The sequence below is a fragment of the Pygocentrus nattereri genome, chromosome 17 (genome assembly GCF_015220715.1).
Source record: "Pygocentrus nattereri isolate fPygNat1 chromosome 17, fPygNat1.pri, whole genome shotgun sequence".
NCBI lineage: Eukaryota > Metazoa > Chordata > Actinopteri > Characiformes > Serrasalmidae > Pygocentrus > Pygocentrus nattereri.
The window spans coordinates 182,040-197,405 of NC_051227.1; the positions used below are offsets into that span (position 1 = coordinate 182,040).

Below are 15,366 nucleotides of genomic sequence, written 5' to 3' on the forward strand. Positions count from 1 at the left end.
ATTGTCCATATAGTTCTTCACAAAAGTCAGAGGCAACGGCTTCATTTAAGTTTTTTCAGGTGGGGAAAAAACTTAAGCTTGATTTTCTTTTTTCTTGAAGATGAAAGGTTTAAGTACTGTTCATCTGATGGGAGCAGTTTTAAATGTCTACCAGGTCAGTTGTTAGAAGTTACCATCTTTTATTATTTTTTTAACTCTGCAAGTTTTATTTTCATTTGACCATCTCCTTTAACATGAATAACCTGCCTGTTTTGACTGTGTTAAGTAGATAGGGTGGTCTCTAACTTTCGCATAGTACTATATGTTGGCAGGACAGCTCCAGAACAGATTTTGTCCCTTTTTAATTGGTATTTTAAGCAGGTGAAACAGAAACATAAGCTGAGGGATGCAACTTGGTTTCTTGGTCAATGTAGGTATTATGATAGAATCATCTGCCTTCCCGAAAATCCTGAGAAATGGACATCAGTGAGCATTAAAATAGATTTAGCAATCACACACAGACACACCCACTCTATAAAACACAAGGAAATACGGTACAATTCAGGTTTATTCCATTACCTCATTGCCGTGCTTCTGTAGAAATTCTATTTCCTGTTGTGTGAATGTCGTCATAGAAATGGACTTCACTCTGTGGGGAGGGTTCAGGCCTCGCCTAGAGAGACAGAGAGAAGAGTTTAATGCAGCTGAAAGTCATACAGTTTCTCTGCTTGAATTCAGCTCTAATGTCAATTAGCTCCAGCAGTCTCCATGGGGTCCACTACAAAATAACTTCATAGGAAACATTTTATTTATAGAGCACCTGCCTTACATGTACATGCTTGATGACAGAGTACATTGAAGTAATTTTAAATAAAAACCAGATGCACAACGAAAAACAAATGGCAATTAAAAGGGAAATAAAATGAATAAAATAAAAAGTAAAACAAAGTGTAATTTCTGAAGGAAAAGCGGAATGGTTGCTCAGCAGTCACTATGGAAGTCTATAGGAACGAGGGATGAAAAAACGATAGATAGAGCAGTGTGGGTCATTATGACTTTGAATTGAAGCTCGGGGACCTGCCCTGAGGCAGCACACATTCACACTGTGTGACATGATGTGACAATAATACTAAAGCTATAATTGTTACGTAATTTAATTGTTAATATTAGAATTATAAATAGTTCTTTATAAATCAATCTTTTAAAGAACGAATCTAACGGATATGGTAACAGTCAATACTCAAGGTTTTAATATTGGTATTAGAAAACAAAAAAGCAAAAGTACCATCTCTAAAAATGATTACTGGCCTCAGTGTCAGTGCAATCTGTGAAAGGGTGGGCAACGTTTTAGCCTGCATGTACAAGCGACTATGGACCGTTATAAATCTAACGGCTGGCCTACAGCGCAGGACTCGACAACCTCGCAAAACAAATACAAAAGACGTCCCAATTTCAGGAAGGTATTACATAATTATCTGTCCAGAATGTGCTGAGTGCGTATAATTCAACCGTTACCCCTCTGATGTACTCACAGTGCACTCGTGATCATCCTGATTTTGTACAATATTTATGACTCAACATCCTGTACTGCGGGGAGGGTGCGGGTTCTCATACGAAACGCTGAGCTGACATGATGGATAAAGCAGCAGAAATGAACGGCAGATTAAAAGTAATTTCATTCTTACCAACATTGTAAAAAAATACACTTTTTTCCCTTTTTGCGCAGCTAAATTCATGCATATCTGGCCCAGTAATCTGTGTCCTGCTGTCGTCTGTCAACTTTACCTAAAGCCACATTTGTTCACGAAAAATTCAACAAGACCTCAGGTTCTGACAAATGGGACCACTGATCAGGTGGCTGATTAAGGAGCATAATCTGAAAGTGTATAGAGTTTTATTCCGGCCAAATCTTGCAGCGGAGCGCTTTGACTGAAGGACAAATAACGAGCAGTAAAAAGGTTTGTGGAAGCTCTCGTTACGAACAGGGTCTCACATTCACACATCAGTTAGGATGTCAAAAATCCCGTTGTGTGGGTCAGGCACATCTAAGATGGCTCCATCAGTTAGGATGGCACCATCACGCCCTGTGCGACTGTCTTACTGACGGATGGATCATCATCTCTATCCTGCGCAGGTCATATAAAGGATGCTTCTAAGAATCAATTATTCTGTCTGATTATTAACCATTATGGCTCTGATTAATCAGAAAAGGCCGTCCCCCCAACAGTCGGTCAATAACTGAACATTTCGCATCATACATGCTTTTCAACACCTACTCCTTCTTCTAAATCATACCAAGTCATTCTAAATCATACCAAATCATTTCATCAAGACCAAGATGTCTTCCGCACTGCCCTCAAAACTGCCATTTGACTTGATGTGAAAGGAGCTGAAACAGTCCAGGAACAATGCATGAACGAGTCTGATATGGGGGTCCAAGGACGATTATGGAGGTGGACTGATTCTACAATGCCTTCACGATGCTATTCAGATGTTTTTCTCCCCTAATAATAAAGCCACGACAGATGACTTCAGTTGTGTGGTCAGCACCACGTCACTGAACCTGATATGACTAAGCCGGTTTCTCAGCCATGTCAGACATGCAGAGCCATAAAACGTGTTCACCACACATGCAGTGAAGTCCATGTTTTTTCTAAAACGCCCGTCCACATGAAAAGATCTGTTTGAGAATCTCCACCCTGCACAGCATCGTCCAAAAGCTCAGTTTTCAGTGACCTAAAACACTGTGTGTGTGGGCAGAAGGCCAAAATGCAGAGGAAGTAAACTTTTAAAAAGCCTTTTCCATGAGAACGAGCAGGCCTGCTGCATTAGTGCACTAGCAGTGAATAAGCATTATTTACCTGTGCAATTTAGACAAATTAGACTGCTTATCTTTTCAGTCAACGGTGCTTATTTTGCAGAAAAAACAGACAAAGTCAGCTGCACTGCTGTCCGATTGATAATGTGATCAGATACAGGAGGTTACATTATTATTCCTCTATTTAATGGAATCCTTTTACAGGATTACTTACCTCATTCAACTGGATAGATACTGTTTCAGCCGGATTAGACTACTCCAACTGCGGCGTTTACATGGACGTATTCTCTTCCAATTGAGCCATTAGTCTGATTATTAACGGATTATTAGACCGCAGGTAAACGTGGCTATTGTGGGAACAGTGCCGCACATTGTTTTTCAGCAATGACCTTATGGAACATGATTGAAACTCACTCTGTTGTAACAGCTTAACTACAACATGGGTAGTCAGATCTAAAGTCTTCAGTGGTTGTTAGCTGTGAAATTTGGCTCTGAAACTGAACGAAGATGAAACAGGTCTTCTTTATTAAAACGTTTCATTTGGCTACCATTTCGTCTGGCTGTACAAACTAGACTTGCCACCTAGACAACAACTTAGCATGATTTTCCTTGCAGCATTTCAAGAGGACAGTTATAAACAGTGGCTGTAACAAGCTGCAGCAATTTGAAGCATTAGGAAATGGGATGATTAAAAACATACAGGGTGATTCACTCGAAAGAGGCCCCGAATACTCTGCAATAACTCTCACTAGGATGAAGCAAAACTGTGCTTCTCAGCATACGGAGCTTCGAACAAGCCTGGATTGACCTGCGTTGAAGCAGCGAGGAAGACGCCGGACCGCCGTCGTGTCATTTAACCTCCATTTGCAGCTACCAGGTGCACAGAAAACAGATCACTTGCAGCACGGCATGTAATGCAAGTCAGTACGCATGTGTTAAGGTATGTAGAGCATTTTTTGGTTCAGATTGTTTCATCCTAACATGAGTTACAACAGAGTATTCGGGACCTCTTTCGAGTGAATCTCCTGTACATGCATGATTGTAAAAAGAAGGAGGTCCAGCATGTCCAGCAGTTATCCATTAATGTGGATTATTACAGAAATTAAAAGTATTTCACAAAGACTGAATTACAAAAGATCGACCTCTACATCACATTACAGTACTCTTGCTGTGCAGGTGCTAAGCGTCTTCTGGTTAAACTGAACTTCTATTTATAATCTTACAAATAGAAAAACGACATGCAGAGCATCACTTGAGGATAATTTGTGAAATTCCTCTTTTCTTTGCTTTGGGGCACTTATGATACTCGGCAACAGCCTCATACAGAGACTTTCTAACATGCCAACCCTGTTTCGGGCACACACTGACTAATTTAGGACAACCTGGATTCATCGACACCTGAATCAGGTTAAGAATAAAGTTATGCTAAATCACCACCACATGTTTTGTGAATGAAGTGGTCTTTTTCTGGACATGAACATTTGTATGCAAAAATGTATGAATGAGACCAAGAACAGGACAGTATTCATAAAGCCAGTAAGCCTAATTTTCATTTCGAACATATTTTTGAAAACCACTTAAACATTTCAGAAAATCTTTTACAGTATTTTCAGGAACCCAATTCAACTATCAGAACAGCCTCTATCCAATACCTTCTCGGTAATAGCACCGGGACCAGTGCTGGTACTAGTGAGCTTTCTATGAAACCAGAACGTGGCTCTTATGTAGAGTCTATTACTGATCACTAATGCTGGTACTTCTCCCCAACACTGGTACACAGGACTGTTGGGAATGACAGTACAACCAGAAGTATAGTCTGACTTTAGTCAAATAAGAGCAACTCTAAGCAAACCTGGAACTCTCTCTCCCTGTGTGTGTGTGTGTGTGACCATAGACCAGGGGCCACCTGCACCAGCTGTACGCGAGATCAAATGTAGGCTAGTCATGACAGAGATGTTTACCAAGTCCAGGTTACATATTGCAAAATCACGAACTAGTTTTGTACCTTGAGTTTTGTAGTAAGTAGATATTTCCACCGTGCCCTTGGCACACAAGTGTTGGTTAAACCAATGGGAACCACACAGACAGCATAAAGAACACGTGTCAGTTCATCTTCCAACTCTAAACATATTCACAGGCTAAAGTTAATGGAAACCATAATTAACACCCATAACTCTGCATCTCATTCATTCTCGTCATTTGCCAAAACGTTTATGCACACGGTTGGTCTGACAGGTTGAGGGAGCCAGCGAGCAAGCATTAATGCCCAGTGCACTGACACAGGGAGGATGATGACCACTATCTAGACAACCATATTACAGCTAAACCACGGCGTCACCCCACTGCATGGCATTTAAACACTGTGGGTACTGGCCATTTAGCCAGCGTCCTCTCTTTCCCAGCAGTATGAGTGGGATGTCTAGGTCAAATGGCTGAAGACTATAATGTTTAAAATCACTGGTTCAGAACTGGCCTTGTTTTCTTAACTACAGTCAAGTGTAACTACTACTACTTCTACTTTGGTAAGCAGCCTAGAAGAACTAGCACACAAGTTCTCCACAGCAGAAGAAACACTACAGAAAGACAATGCCTTGTTTACATGTTGGCACTGAGGGAAAAGAAACAGAACCCTTCCCTTTTCTGTGACCGACAACGTTACGCAGTCGTGTAAACGCTGCTATGGCAAAAGAGCCTCTTAACCATTCAAGGCTTCTGCACATGACAACCTTTCATTTTTACATATTTTTAAAAGGCATTGGTGAAACTTTTTAAATGGTTAAAAATCTGCTGGGGGGCTGAGCTCCCAATAGGAGGCGCCCCGCTACTCTCAGGTCCCTTCAGAGCCGTTTACTGCCTTGCTTTGAACTCGTCACTGTTGCATGTTGAGTTTGTCGTGTGGTACTAGCTAAAATATGACGGATTGGTGGTGCATACATTGCAGAAGGATAATCTGAAACTAGAATTAACTTGGACAATTTTAAAAGTGAACAGCCTAGTCTGGAACTCCAGAGCTCAGGGTCTATAAATGCACGATGTTCCCTCTTCTCTCTCCTTTCTTTTGTTCTCGCGCTCAAGATTCAGCTCACAAAGGACTTCATAATTAGTGGATGAGTGTGAAAAGAGGGTACACGACATATCTGTGTCTACTCCCTGCTCTTAGAGGATAGCTTGCTCCGCTGTGCTAAAGGAAGGCCTTAGCTCTGCGATGTTTGATCCTAGTCCTGCTCACAGACACCTTCATAAAACTTCTAAAACAAAATGTGTTCAACTCCGACCCTGCAAGCCTGGAGCTGGAGATAGACCCAGTCTTGGAAGGGCACCACAGTGCCCTGCAAAGCCACAGAAGCACAGTGGAAAAGCACCAGGCCCGAGCCCGACTGGCCTCCGTTTGGCCGGGTGGTACAAAAGCAGCTAATGATGATATTTCGATTTGTTTTGGCAGGGCGCTGTGCACTACCCCTTCCCAAAAGGACTGAGGGACAAGCCAGCAGGCTTGGACAGGCCTGCATCACCAGGGCCCTCTGCTTCTCCCAAGCTCAAGGCCAGGAGCTGTAGCCCAAGGCAGGCGGCATGAATAATTTAGCACCCGGTCTAGTCTTACATACGCAGGCCTCTCTTGTTTCTTCCCCTCAGAGTCTGGCAGATAAATACTCACAGTCTGTGAACCTGTTTTCCCTCCCTGACCACAACCAACAACCATGCCCACAAGCAAAAAGCAATGATAACCTCCAAGACGTGTGCAAACACACACGCATGGGTCTAAAACACACTTCCTCTGACTGGACTGGGAAAAATTTAAATTCTATTTAATTCTATATTTATCTGGTCAAACCTTTCTGGTATAACTGCATACATTATGCTCCTTCATTCTTTTTTAATGAAAGCAGAAATACTACAAGTCCCAGAATGCATCTTTAATCAGAGAGAACACCACTCATTGCTTATCTGGTTGATCATGCCTCTTCTGGCAACAGTAACAGGTTGCTGGCGCTGTCTGATCGTGTCAATGATGAGTAGCACAGTCACAATACAGATACGACACGTCTCCAGTAATTTAAGAAGTCATAACAATTTGCACTAAATACAATTACTTGAAACAGTAGCCGGGTCCAGGCTGATGAACCTGACTATTAGAGCGGAATTACTAGCTTTAGTGTGTATTTGTTTTGTTATGAGGCAATGTAGCGTAAACTCTATAGATAGGCTTCATATGTAGCCTAAATTTGCATCACTCAGTTTGACAAAATCATGTTTTTTTGGCATATTCTCTCACGACAATGCCCAGCATGCATACTGCAAACACATCCAAACACCGTGATAACTAAATGTGCTAATGAGGCTGATGAATATAGACGTATCCATATCCAGCTTCTTAGCAGTAACAACAGTGATCTGGTTTTCTTTCGCCAGTTATCAGGCAAGCATCCACCCAAAAGCGCTAGAGATCAAGTTTTTTATTAATAGGTTTCTCCCACTTCCAAGATAACTTCCTTCAGGTGATCCTTCCTTGTCTTTAAACCCGAAAATCGCTCTAGAGACCATTATCTCTCCACTATAGCAGGCGAGTAGGCGTGTTCACAACAGATGTAAGCAGGTTAAAGTTTTGGGCTGGAGTGCTCCTTCAACACCGACTTAATTAACTCAGCAAAACATCAGGCATGAGATTATTGTAGTAACTCCATTAACGTTTTGTCTACGCCGAGTCCTATACGGTGATCAATGACTGCGCATATGCCCGCGACCTTATTACACTGACTAGTTTAACGTGGGAGAGGGGGCAGGGTTGTGCTGAGCGCACGGCAGCCCACTCACTCAGAAAGGGCGAGTAAACAATCTGATGAGTTCAGAATCGATACTGTGGAAAAAATGAGCGCCGATATTGTTTCAGACTCAGAATCAGAAACGGAAACATCTCTATTTTTGACAACAGTAGTGAAGATCAGTGCAGGACGTCTGAGGAACCAGTGGCTTTTTATTAACCCCTTTAACTCCTTGAGACCAGCCGTGGTTCCAAAATGCACTTCATCAAAAACTTCAGAGCTTTATTTCATGAGCTACATTCAAAAAGTGGGTGTCATGAGAGAGCTTCTCTCCAGTCAAGCAGATCGGTGATGTCATTTTAAACCCTTATAATAAAAGAAGCTGAACTCAGTTTGTTTTTCTACTGAAACTCGACCCGTTTTTCCCCAAATCTGGGCTCTAAACTATAAACAGACGGCGTCTCTTCAGTGATCTGCTCTGGAAACATCACTTTGTATTATTTTATAAAAGAGCGTCTGAGGTTTTTGGCTTTCAGCAGTAAATTGTAAGCATATAGCAATATCTGTTTGTATCAAACAAACAAACAAACAAATTTCATACAGTTACTGAATAAATTGCTTTACGATTTGGTCGTGGAAAACTCAGATGGACAAACCAAAATATACCCTGGAGCAGAGGTTAAAAATAAGTCCGGAAATGGGCAGTGAGCAGGTAAGTGACCATACTTCAGGTTCTTTAGGGTCAAGGATTTTAAGCCACTCAAAACGGTTTTCCACCAGAGCACGCGTTCAACCCAACATGCTCTTAATGCCCAGTGCAGCCTAAAACAGCTCGATAGCCATTACCATCTTATTTATTCTCAGAAATAAACGCAGCTGAAGGCATGCAGGCTGGCTTTATATATTACTGCCTCAAATAAAAGCTCTGAGCACCAAGAGTCTGGGGGTCCAAGATATGCCTGCTTTAACAGGACAGGGGTCATTCGACTGCTGTTAAAACGGCCAACTATAAACAGCTGTTTTAGTGCCGTGTCTCTTAATCTCTCGTGATATGTTGCAAACACGTGCCACTGGAGACTCCCTAGCATTTAGCTCGATAACACACTCTCATCAAACTGATAGATCAACGCACAGGGTTTCATAAATGAGGTAAATGTGAGGGTTATTCAAAAGGCTGCACCATTTCAGAAACTTTTAGCAGTAAAATTTAAGCACACACACACGCACACACACACACGCACACACGCGCGCACGCACACACACGCACACGCGCGCGCGCACACGCACGATTCCCTGTAACACTGAAGCCCCACTGGTTCTCAGCTGGTCTTGGGGTTGGTTTTACTTTGTTTTTTGCAGAAAACAAAAGATCGGGCTCATTAGCTTAGCCCCTGACCTGCCCTGCACTACAGCATATGGCTTGTTTGTATACTGGACACTACTGTGCACTACTAAAAAGCATAGCATGCAGTATACAGTATAGAGCAGTTTGCAGTGTAGTAGCCTGCTATTTTGAAAGCTGCCCATATTCTGATGGTCAGACGGGCAGAAAGATGAAGAAATACAAGCCACTGCGCTGCGTTTAACAAGGGTTACAGGTTTAAGTGTTTGATATGCTCGAGAACCCATGTGTCAGATCAGTATATTCAATTTCAACCACCTATACACCAGCACAACAGTCGACGGTTTCAATAAGACAGCAAATATCAAATTGCGTTGAAGCTGCGAGATTCTGTACAGCACCACACAGATGTACGCACCCCAGGGCATTAGAGTAAACACAATGGGGCTGAGAAACACGCACTATACGCCCAAAAATATGTGGAGACCCGACCATCACACTGGATCTTATTCCACAAACATGGGGATGAATGTAGTGTTGGCCCCAAAATCAGCTACAATATCTTCTGCTCTTCTTCTCTCACACGATTCTGGACTGTGTCCGTGTGAATCTGAGGCAGTTCAGTACAAAATGATCATTTATGAGGTCAGGCGCTGGAATCTGAGAAGAAGGCCTGGCTCGCAATCGATGTTCCAGTTCATCCCAAAGGTATTTGTCAGGTTGAGGTCAGAGCTCTGTGCATACCACTGAAGTTCCTTCACACCAAACTCATTAACCCATGTCTTTATGGAGCTCGCTTTGTGCACAGGGGCACAGTCATGGTAGAATAGAAGAGAGTCTTCCCCAAACGGCTGCCACAAAGTTGGAGGCTTATGATGCATGTAGTCTAAAATGTCTTTGTATGCTGAAGCATTAACATCACAAATTACCTCAATTAAGGGGCCCAAACCCTGAAAAACAACCCCAGACCCATTATCCCTCCTCTACCAAACTTTGCTGCTGCCAATATGCATTGCAGTAGGTGGTATTTTCCTGACATCCACCAAAGCCAGATTCACCAATAAGGCTGCCAAATAACAAAGTGCGACTCATCACTCCAGAGAACAAGTTACCATGGCTCCGGTGTCCAGTGGCAGTGTGCTTTACACCACTCATCAGCACGTGCATAGTGATCTTCCATGGAAGCTTCTGTCTCTCTAGCTCTTGCACAGTGACTGAGCTCATCAGCGGCTGTTTCCAGGTTTTGGAACTCCGTGTTGAGTGATGCAGCAGAGGATCGACCATTTAACCGCCGCACACTTCGCTACTCTGTGTTCCTGCCCTACGGGTTTGCGTGGTTTACTGCCTGATGAGCTGCTGTTGCTCCTAAACACGTCCATTTCATAGTAACAGTACTTAAAGCTGACCAGGGAAGACATAGCAAGGCAGATCTAATAGCCTTGTGGCAAAGGTGGCATCTTACAACAGCACCCTTCTACTGCCAATGTCTGTCTACAGATTGCATGGCCATGTGTCTAATTTCACACATCTGCAAGCAGTGGCTATGCACATACATGTGGCAATGTAGTTCACATAGATGCAGGTCTTAGGTTGAACACAAGCACACAAAGACTTACAGCTGCAGCCTAACTTTGCCGTCTTTGTCCCAGATTCGCGAGTAATGAGTTGATAACTCGGATTTCCACAGCCGAGTCTGAGGGAACAGGGACTGCACGCACACACACACACACACACACACACACGCAGGGACCTGCACTTAATATAGTGTACACACTCGCGCACGCGGGGGGTGCAGCTAATCTAATACATGGAGCTGAAGAAGTGCAACACTTCCCCAATCAAATTAACCCCTGCTCTGTTCTTCCCTCTCCTCTCTCCCCGCTCCCGACTATTTATCAGCGTTTCTGTCCTCTTGCTTTGCTCTAGACTCCACTGTGCGATACCGTCATGCTGTTGTGCTGCAGGTATTAGAATAACGTTACACAGGCCGTTATTCTGTAGTGTTACGCCTTATGCTGCTCAGCATCACTATAAACAGTATCTGGTGCTTCGAGTGTGTGATGAGCGTATTTAAAGATACTCAAACGTGATTTTTCTTTTAGGCTTCAACAGTTTCACATCATCAGATGTAGAAAAGAGGTGAAGAAGAGGGTGCAGGCAGGATGGAGTGGGTGGAGACGGGTGTCAGGGCTGATGTGTGACAGAAGGATAGCAGCAAGAGTGAAAGGGAAGGTTTACAAGACAGTAGTGCGTCCTGCTATGATGTTTGGTTTGGAGACTGTGGCTCTGTCTAAAAGACAGGAGGCTGAGCTGGAGGTGGCGGAGATGAAGATGCTGAGATTTTCGTTGGGAGTGACCAGGGTGGACAAGATTAGAAATGAGCAGATCAGAGGGACGGTGAAGGTGGAGCAGTGTGGAGATAAAGCCAGAGAGGCCAGGTTGAGATGGTTTGGACATGTGTTGAGGAGGAATAGTGGATATATTGGGCAAAGAATGTTGGATATGGAGCTGCCAGGCATAAGGAGAAGAGGTAGACCTCAGAGAAGGTTTATGGATGTAGTGAAGGTGGACATGGAGATGGTTGGTGTGAAAGCAGAGGAGGCAGTGGATAGGGCGATATGGAGGCAGATGATCCGCTGTGGCGACCCCTAAAGGGAGCAGCCGAAAGAAGAAGAAGAGGAAGAAGAAGAGTTTCACATCATCAGATAAGTATGATAGGTGACCAGTTTTATATTATTAAATATGATGGAAACATTATATCTTTAAAAACACACAGACATGATCCCAAACTGATTCCAAATCAAATCTGGAGTCACTGGGGTCCCGGCTTGGGCAAAATATGAGCACTTCATCTTTTAGAGTCTGTGGTCGCTCGCAATGATTCTTGCTGATGGTTTTGAGTAAATTTGATGAAAAAATTATTTGACACGGTTCATTGTAGAAAAAAATAACTGATCTGGAAAAACAGCAACCAGGGATTGCGAAGTCTACAGCTCAAACAGGCATATTATTTATATCCAAAACGCCCAGTGAACCTACGTGTGTCATGAGTTGTTATCTGTAGATACAGGGGAAAAAAGTGGTAATTTGGAAAGAAATAAGTTGCCTTTGGGTAACAATTGTGCCATGTGATGCCCAGCATGCAAATCCCTGCAATTAAGGAGTTTTTTGGCATTCAAATGACTGGTTCCTGTAAGCATCACTGTGAAAAAATCTATGTCTCATTACAAAAAGCATAATTAGCCCTGGTGAAATGGATTTAGGACTGGGCAGTCTGCGAGATGTTAAAAACCTTTCTACTCATTTAGATCCTTTTTGATAGTATAGATGCACTAGATAGTACATGTGGCACAATTCTGCCTGTTTGAAACCCAGATAATGAAAAATGACACACAGCATATCGTAAAAATATCCTAAAGTGCCATGACATTATATTTTTGCCACACTGTGCACCGCTAATGTGCTTGCATTCACCTTGGGCGGATGAAGGACAGGCCGCGGTAGCGTCAGGAAAGGGAAAATGGGTCACAGTCAGGGAGAGACTCCCAACCACCTCCAACACTACAGTATCACAAGCTGTAGTGTATGTGTAGCCATGGCAGTGCTAAAGTAAGATGTTTACAGCGTTCATTAGGGCTAGATGACCCCCCCATAAGCATGCAGAGAGGATGCAGACTGTCAGACGAAACAGATTAGGCTCACTTAGTCTAGTCAAAGCATAACTGGGCCAATGCACAGAAGTAATTGCATCCATTGATGACTGAATAATGGGCATTTTAGAAAAAGGATTTTAAAGTCTAAAAACAGGGCTTTGCAGCATCATTACCTACAAATGATCAATAGAAAAATGACACACTGTCAGGACATTTAACATCGTGGCATTACAGCCTAAACTATAAACCGCCAGCTTAGAACTGATTTAAATTTCTTTTTCACCCTCCAGCATTTTTCCAAATGAGGAAGTGTTGCCGGCTTGCTAGTCTTAAGAGGAAAACTAAACTGGCATTGATAGATACGAAATACCGTAATGGCCTCAATAATTGCCACTTATTCTAGGGAAGACTTACTACAGAGAAACCCACCCACAGATAAAATCTGTTTACACAGTAACTGACCCCACCTAACTACTAACAGAGATGTGTTAGTTGACCATGTAAACCACTGGCTAACCCTGTATAGTAGTGCTTTTACTCACAGCTGAATAAAAATCCAGTAACTTGCTGGATTAACTGATTAGTGACCCAAGGATGAAACACTTTTCTGAACTGAATCAAAGGCTCAATTCAGACCTAGATAGCCCTTAAAACTGTAGTACAGCACTTAGTTAGGGATGCAAACTCTTGACAAACAGTCAATTGTCAGTACTCTGAGATTAACCATAAACCAACAAGACAAACGTTAAAAATCTAACCCAGAAACGTCCGAATCTAGGAGCCGATTGGCTGAGCTGCATGCACACGCACTCATGAGTGCACACCACTGAATTCTGAATAAATGCACCAGGACATCAGAAAGGCTTTCTTCTATGGACTGTGGAATCTAGTCCTGGTAGGTGGGGTCAGTCTAAAGCAAACAGCCATAAACTGTATCAAACATGCCTTACATATGACCCCAGTCTTGGTTAAATGAAGGGGCTGACTTTTTTCAGTTTTTGACATCATTTGAAAATTCCTATTGCTCTTTACATTGTACATGAATTTCACGATCATTGGACCAAATGAAACGGCCCAAAATGACCCGGGAAAATGTCTGGTTCCACTGACTTACATTAAAAGTAAAGTAGGTTTTGTCCTTCTTCTGTAAAGTTACCATTTTGGAGATACGAGGTTTTCTTCCGACAACGACGATATGTTTATAATTATATGACCAAATGCTAAAAAGTTGGAAAAAGTACTGGAATATACAACGATTGATTCTGAAGCTCTGGAGTTTCCCCAGAGTGTCCCCGCATATTACTCTTCACCCAGATATACTGGCACCCAACCCTTTTATTAACCACATTTTGATTAATTATTTATTAGAAACTATGCTCTGAATTCATGCAAACACAGCTTGGGTCAGTTGAAAGGGACAGCAAGAGAGAGCAAAGACCAGTGATGCACTGATGATATTTTTTTAAGTACATGTTTCTTTACTACTTACCGATATTAAGTCTGGTACCCTAATGAACCATTTCTAATGAAGAGGTTTTTAGCGTAAATAAGCATCTTAACAGTTAAACGGTTCAGATCTAGTTTATTTGAAATGACATGCATTACTTAGCCATGTTACATTATTTAGCTTGGATCAAGAATGGAGAGGTGTAGGTTCTGCTCCACATCAGAAAAGTGCTTCTATACAGCTGTAAGAAAAGTATGTTTCATAGTTTTGTTCTCTGACTCACATCCAAGGAGCTCGATTGTGGAGTTCATGTCTTCTTTAAGTCTTTTGTTTGGGGCAATTTTAGAAATCTTGAGCACTGCATGGTCCATCAGAACATCATGTATGGACAAAGCCTATGACTTTGATACTCACACTGGCCAATATTTGTCAAACATTTCAGATTAATAACGCTGACCAGATGTCAGTTTATGTCTTTTACATAGCAGTGAATACGACTACGTGGACTGACGAGGCCTGATCTTAGATCAGTGTTCTTAGTGTGATCACCACATATACATATGTGAAACGACACGCCAGCAGACAGCTCGCTCAATAAACAATTATTTTAAAAAGCAGTTTCATTCAAAATAACAGTGTGCAAAGAAGGCTAATGTAAATTTCCCATGGAATACCGCCGTTACAGATTTTGCCATAAGCACTTATACTGCTGCTCGTCATCGCAGACTGTTTATTGGCCCATTATTTACATCCTTGCTGTGGATTAAACTCAGCCAGCTGACCCATTAGTCTGCACGCCAAGCCTCGCTTCAGCCACGGACACGGACCCACACAGATTCACTCGCCTTTGCTACATTCCAGACTTTGAGGTGAGAGACCATGGTTAACTTCCTGTCCTGCTGTTTCCATTTCCTGTTGCACATGCAGACCACATGCTGCTGACGCGGCGGCACACAGCACACACTTCCTGCTTGCGCACGCACACACGGGCCAAAGACAGGAATCAGTGACTGGCCCTGCTCTTTCTGTCTCGGAAAGCCACAACAACCCAGAGCAGGTTGGGTTCTTCCGAACTCACCCCACAACCGCGTGCTGTGCAAAAGCGGAGAGCATGATGGTCAACAAACCCGACCGAGCTCACTGAAGGCCAGAGGAAGAGCATCGAGTGCACCACAGGATGTTGCACGGCGCTGCCGCGTTCACGCTCACTAAAGAACTACATTCCTGAAATCAGGCCTGGCTCAACCGTTCCAAGAGACCCAGCTAACCGCCACACAGCCAATCAGGGAACTGCCGACTCAGTGGACCAACTCAATGACCCTGCGGAGCATCGCCGGCAGAACTTCCGCGGCCTTAGACTCGAATAC

General features: G+C 43.0%; 1 protein-coding gene across 7 annotated transcripts in view; it reads right to left on the reverse strand.

Annotated features, from left to right (window-relative positions):
- Nucleotides 1-15,366, reverse strand: part of agfg1a (ArfGAP with FG repeats 1a) — a 61,969-nt gene that overhangs the window by 38,462 nt on the left and 8,141 nt on the right. For all 7 annotated transcript variants that reach the window (XM_017686082.2, XM_017686081.2, XM_017686084.2 and 4 more), the window contains exon 2: nt 559-652. In XM_017686082.2, coding sequence (XP_017541571.1) covers nt 559-652 — 94 coding nt within the window. The remainder of the gene's footprint in view (nt 1-558; nt 653-15,366) is intronic.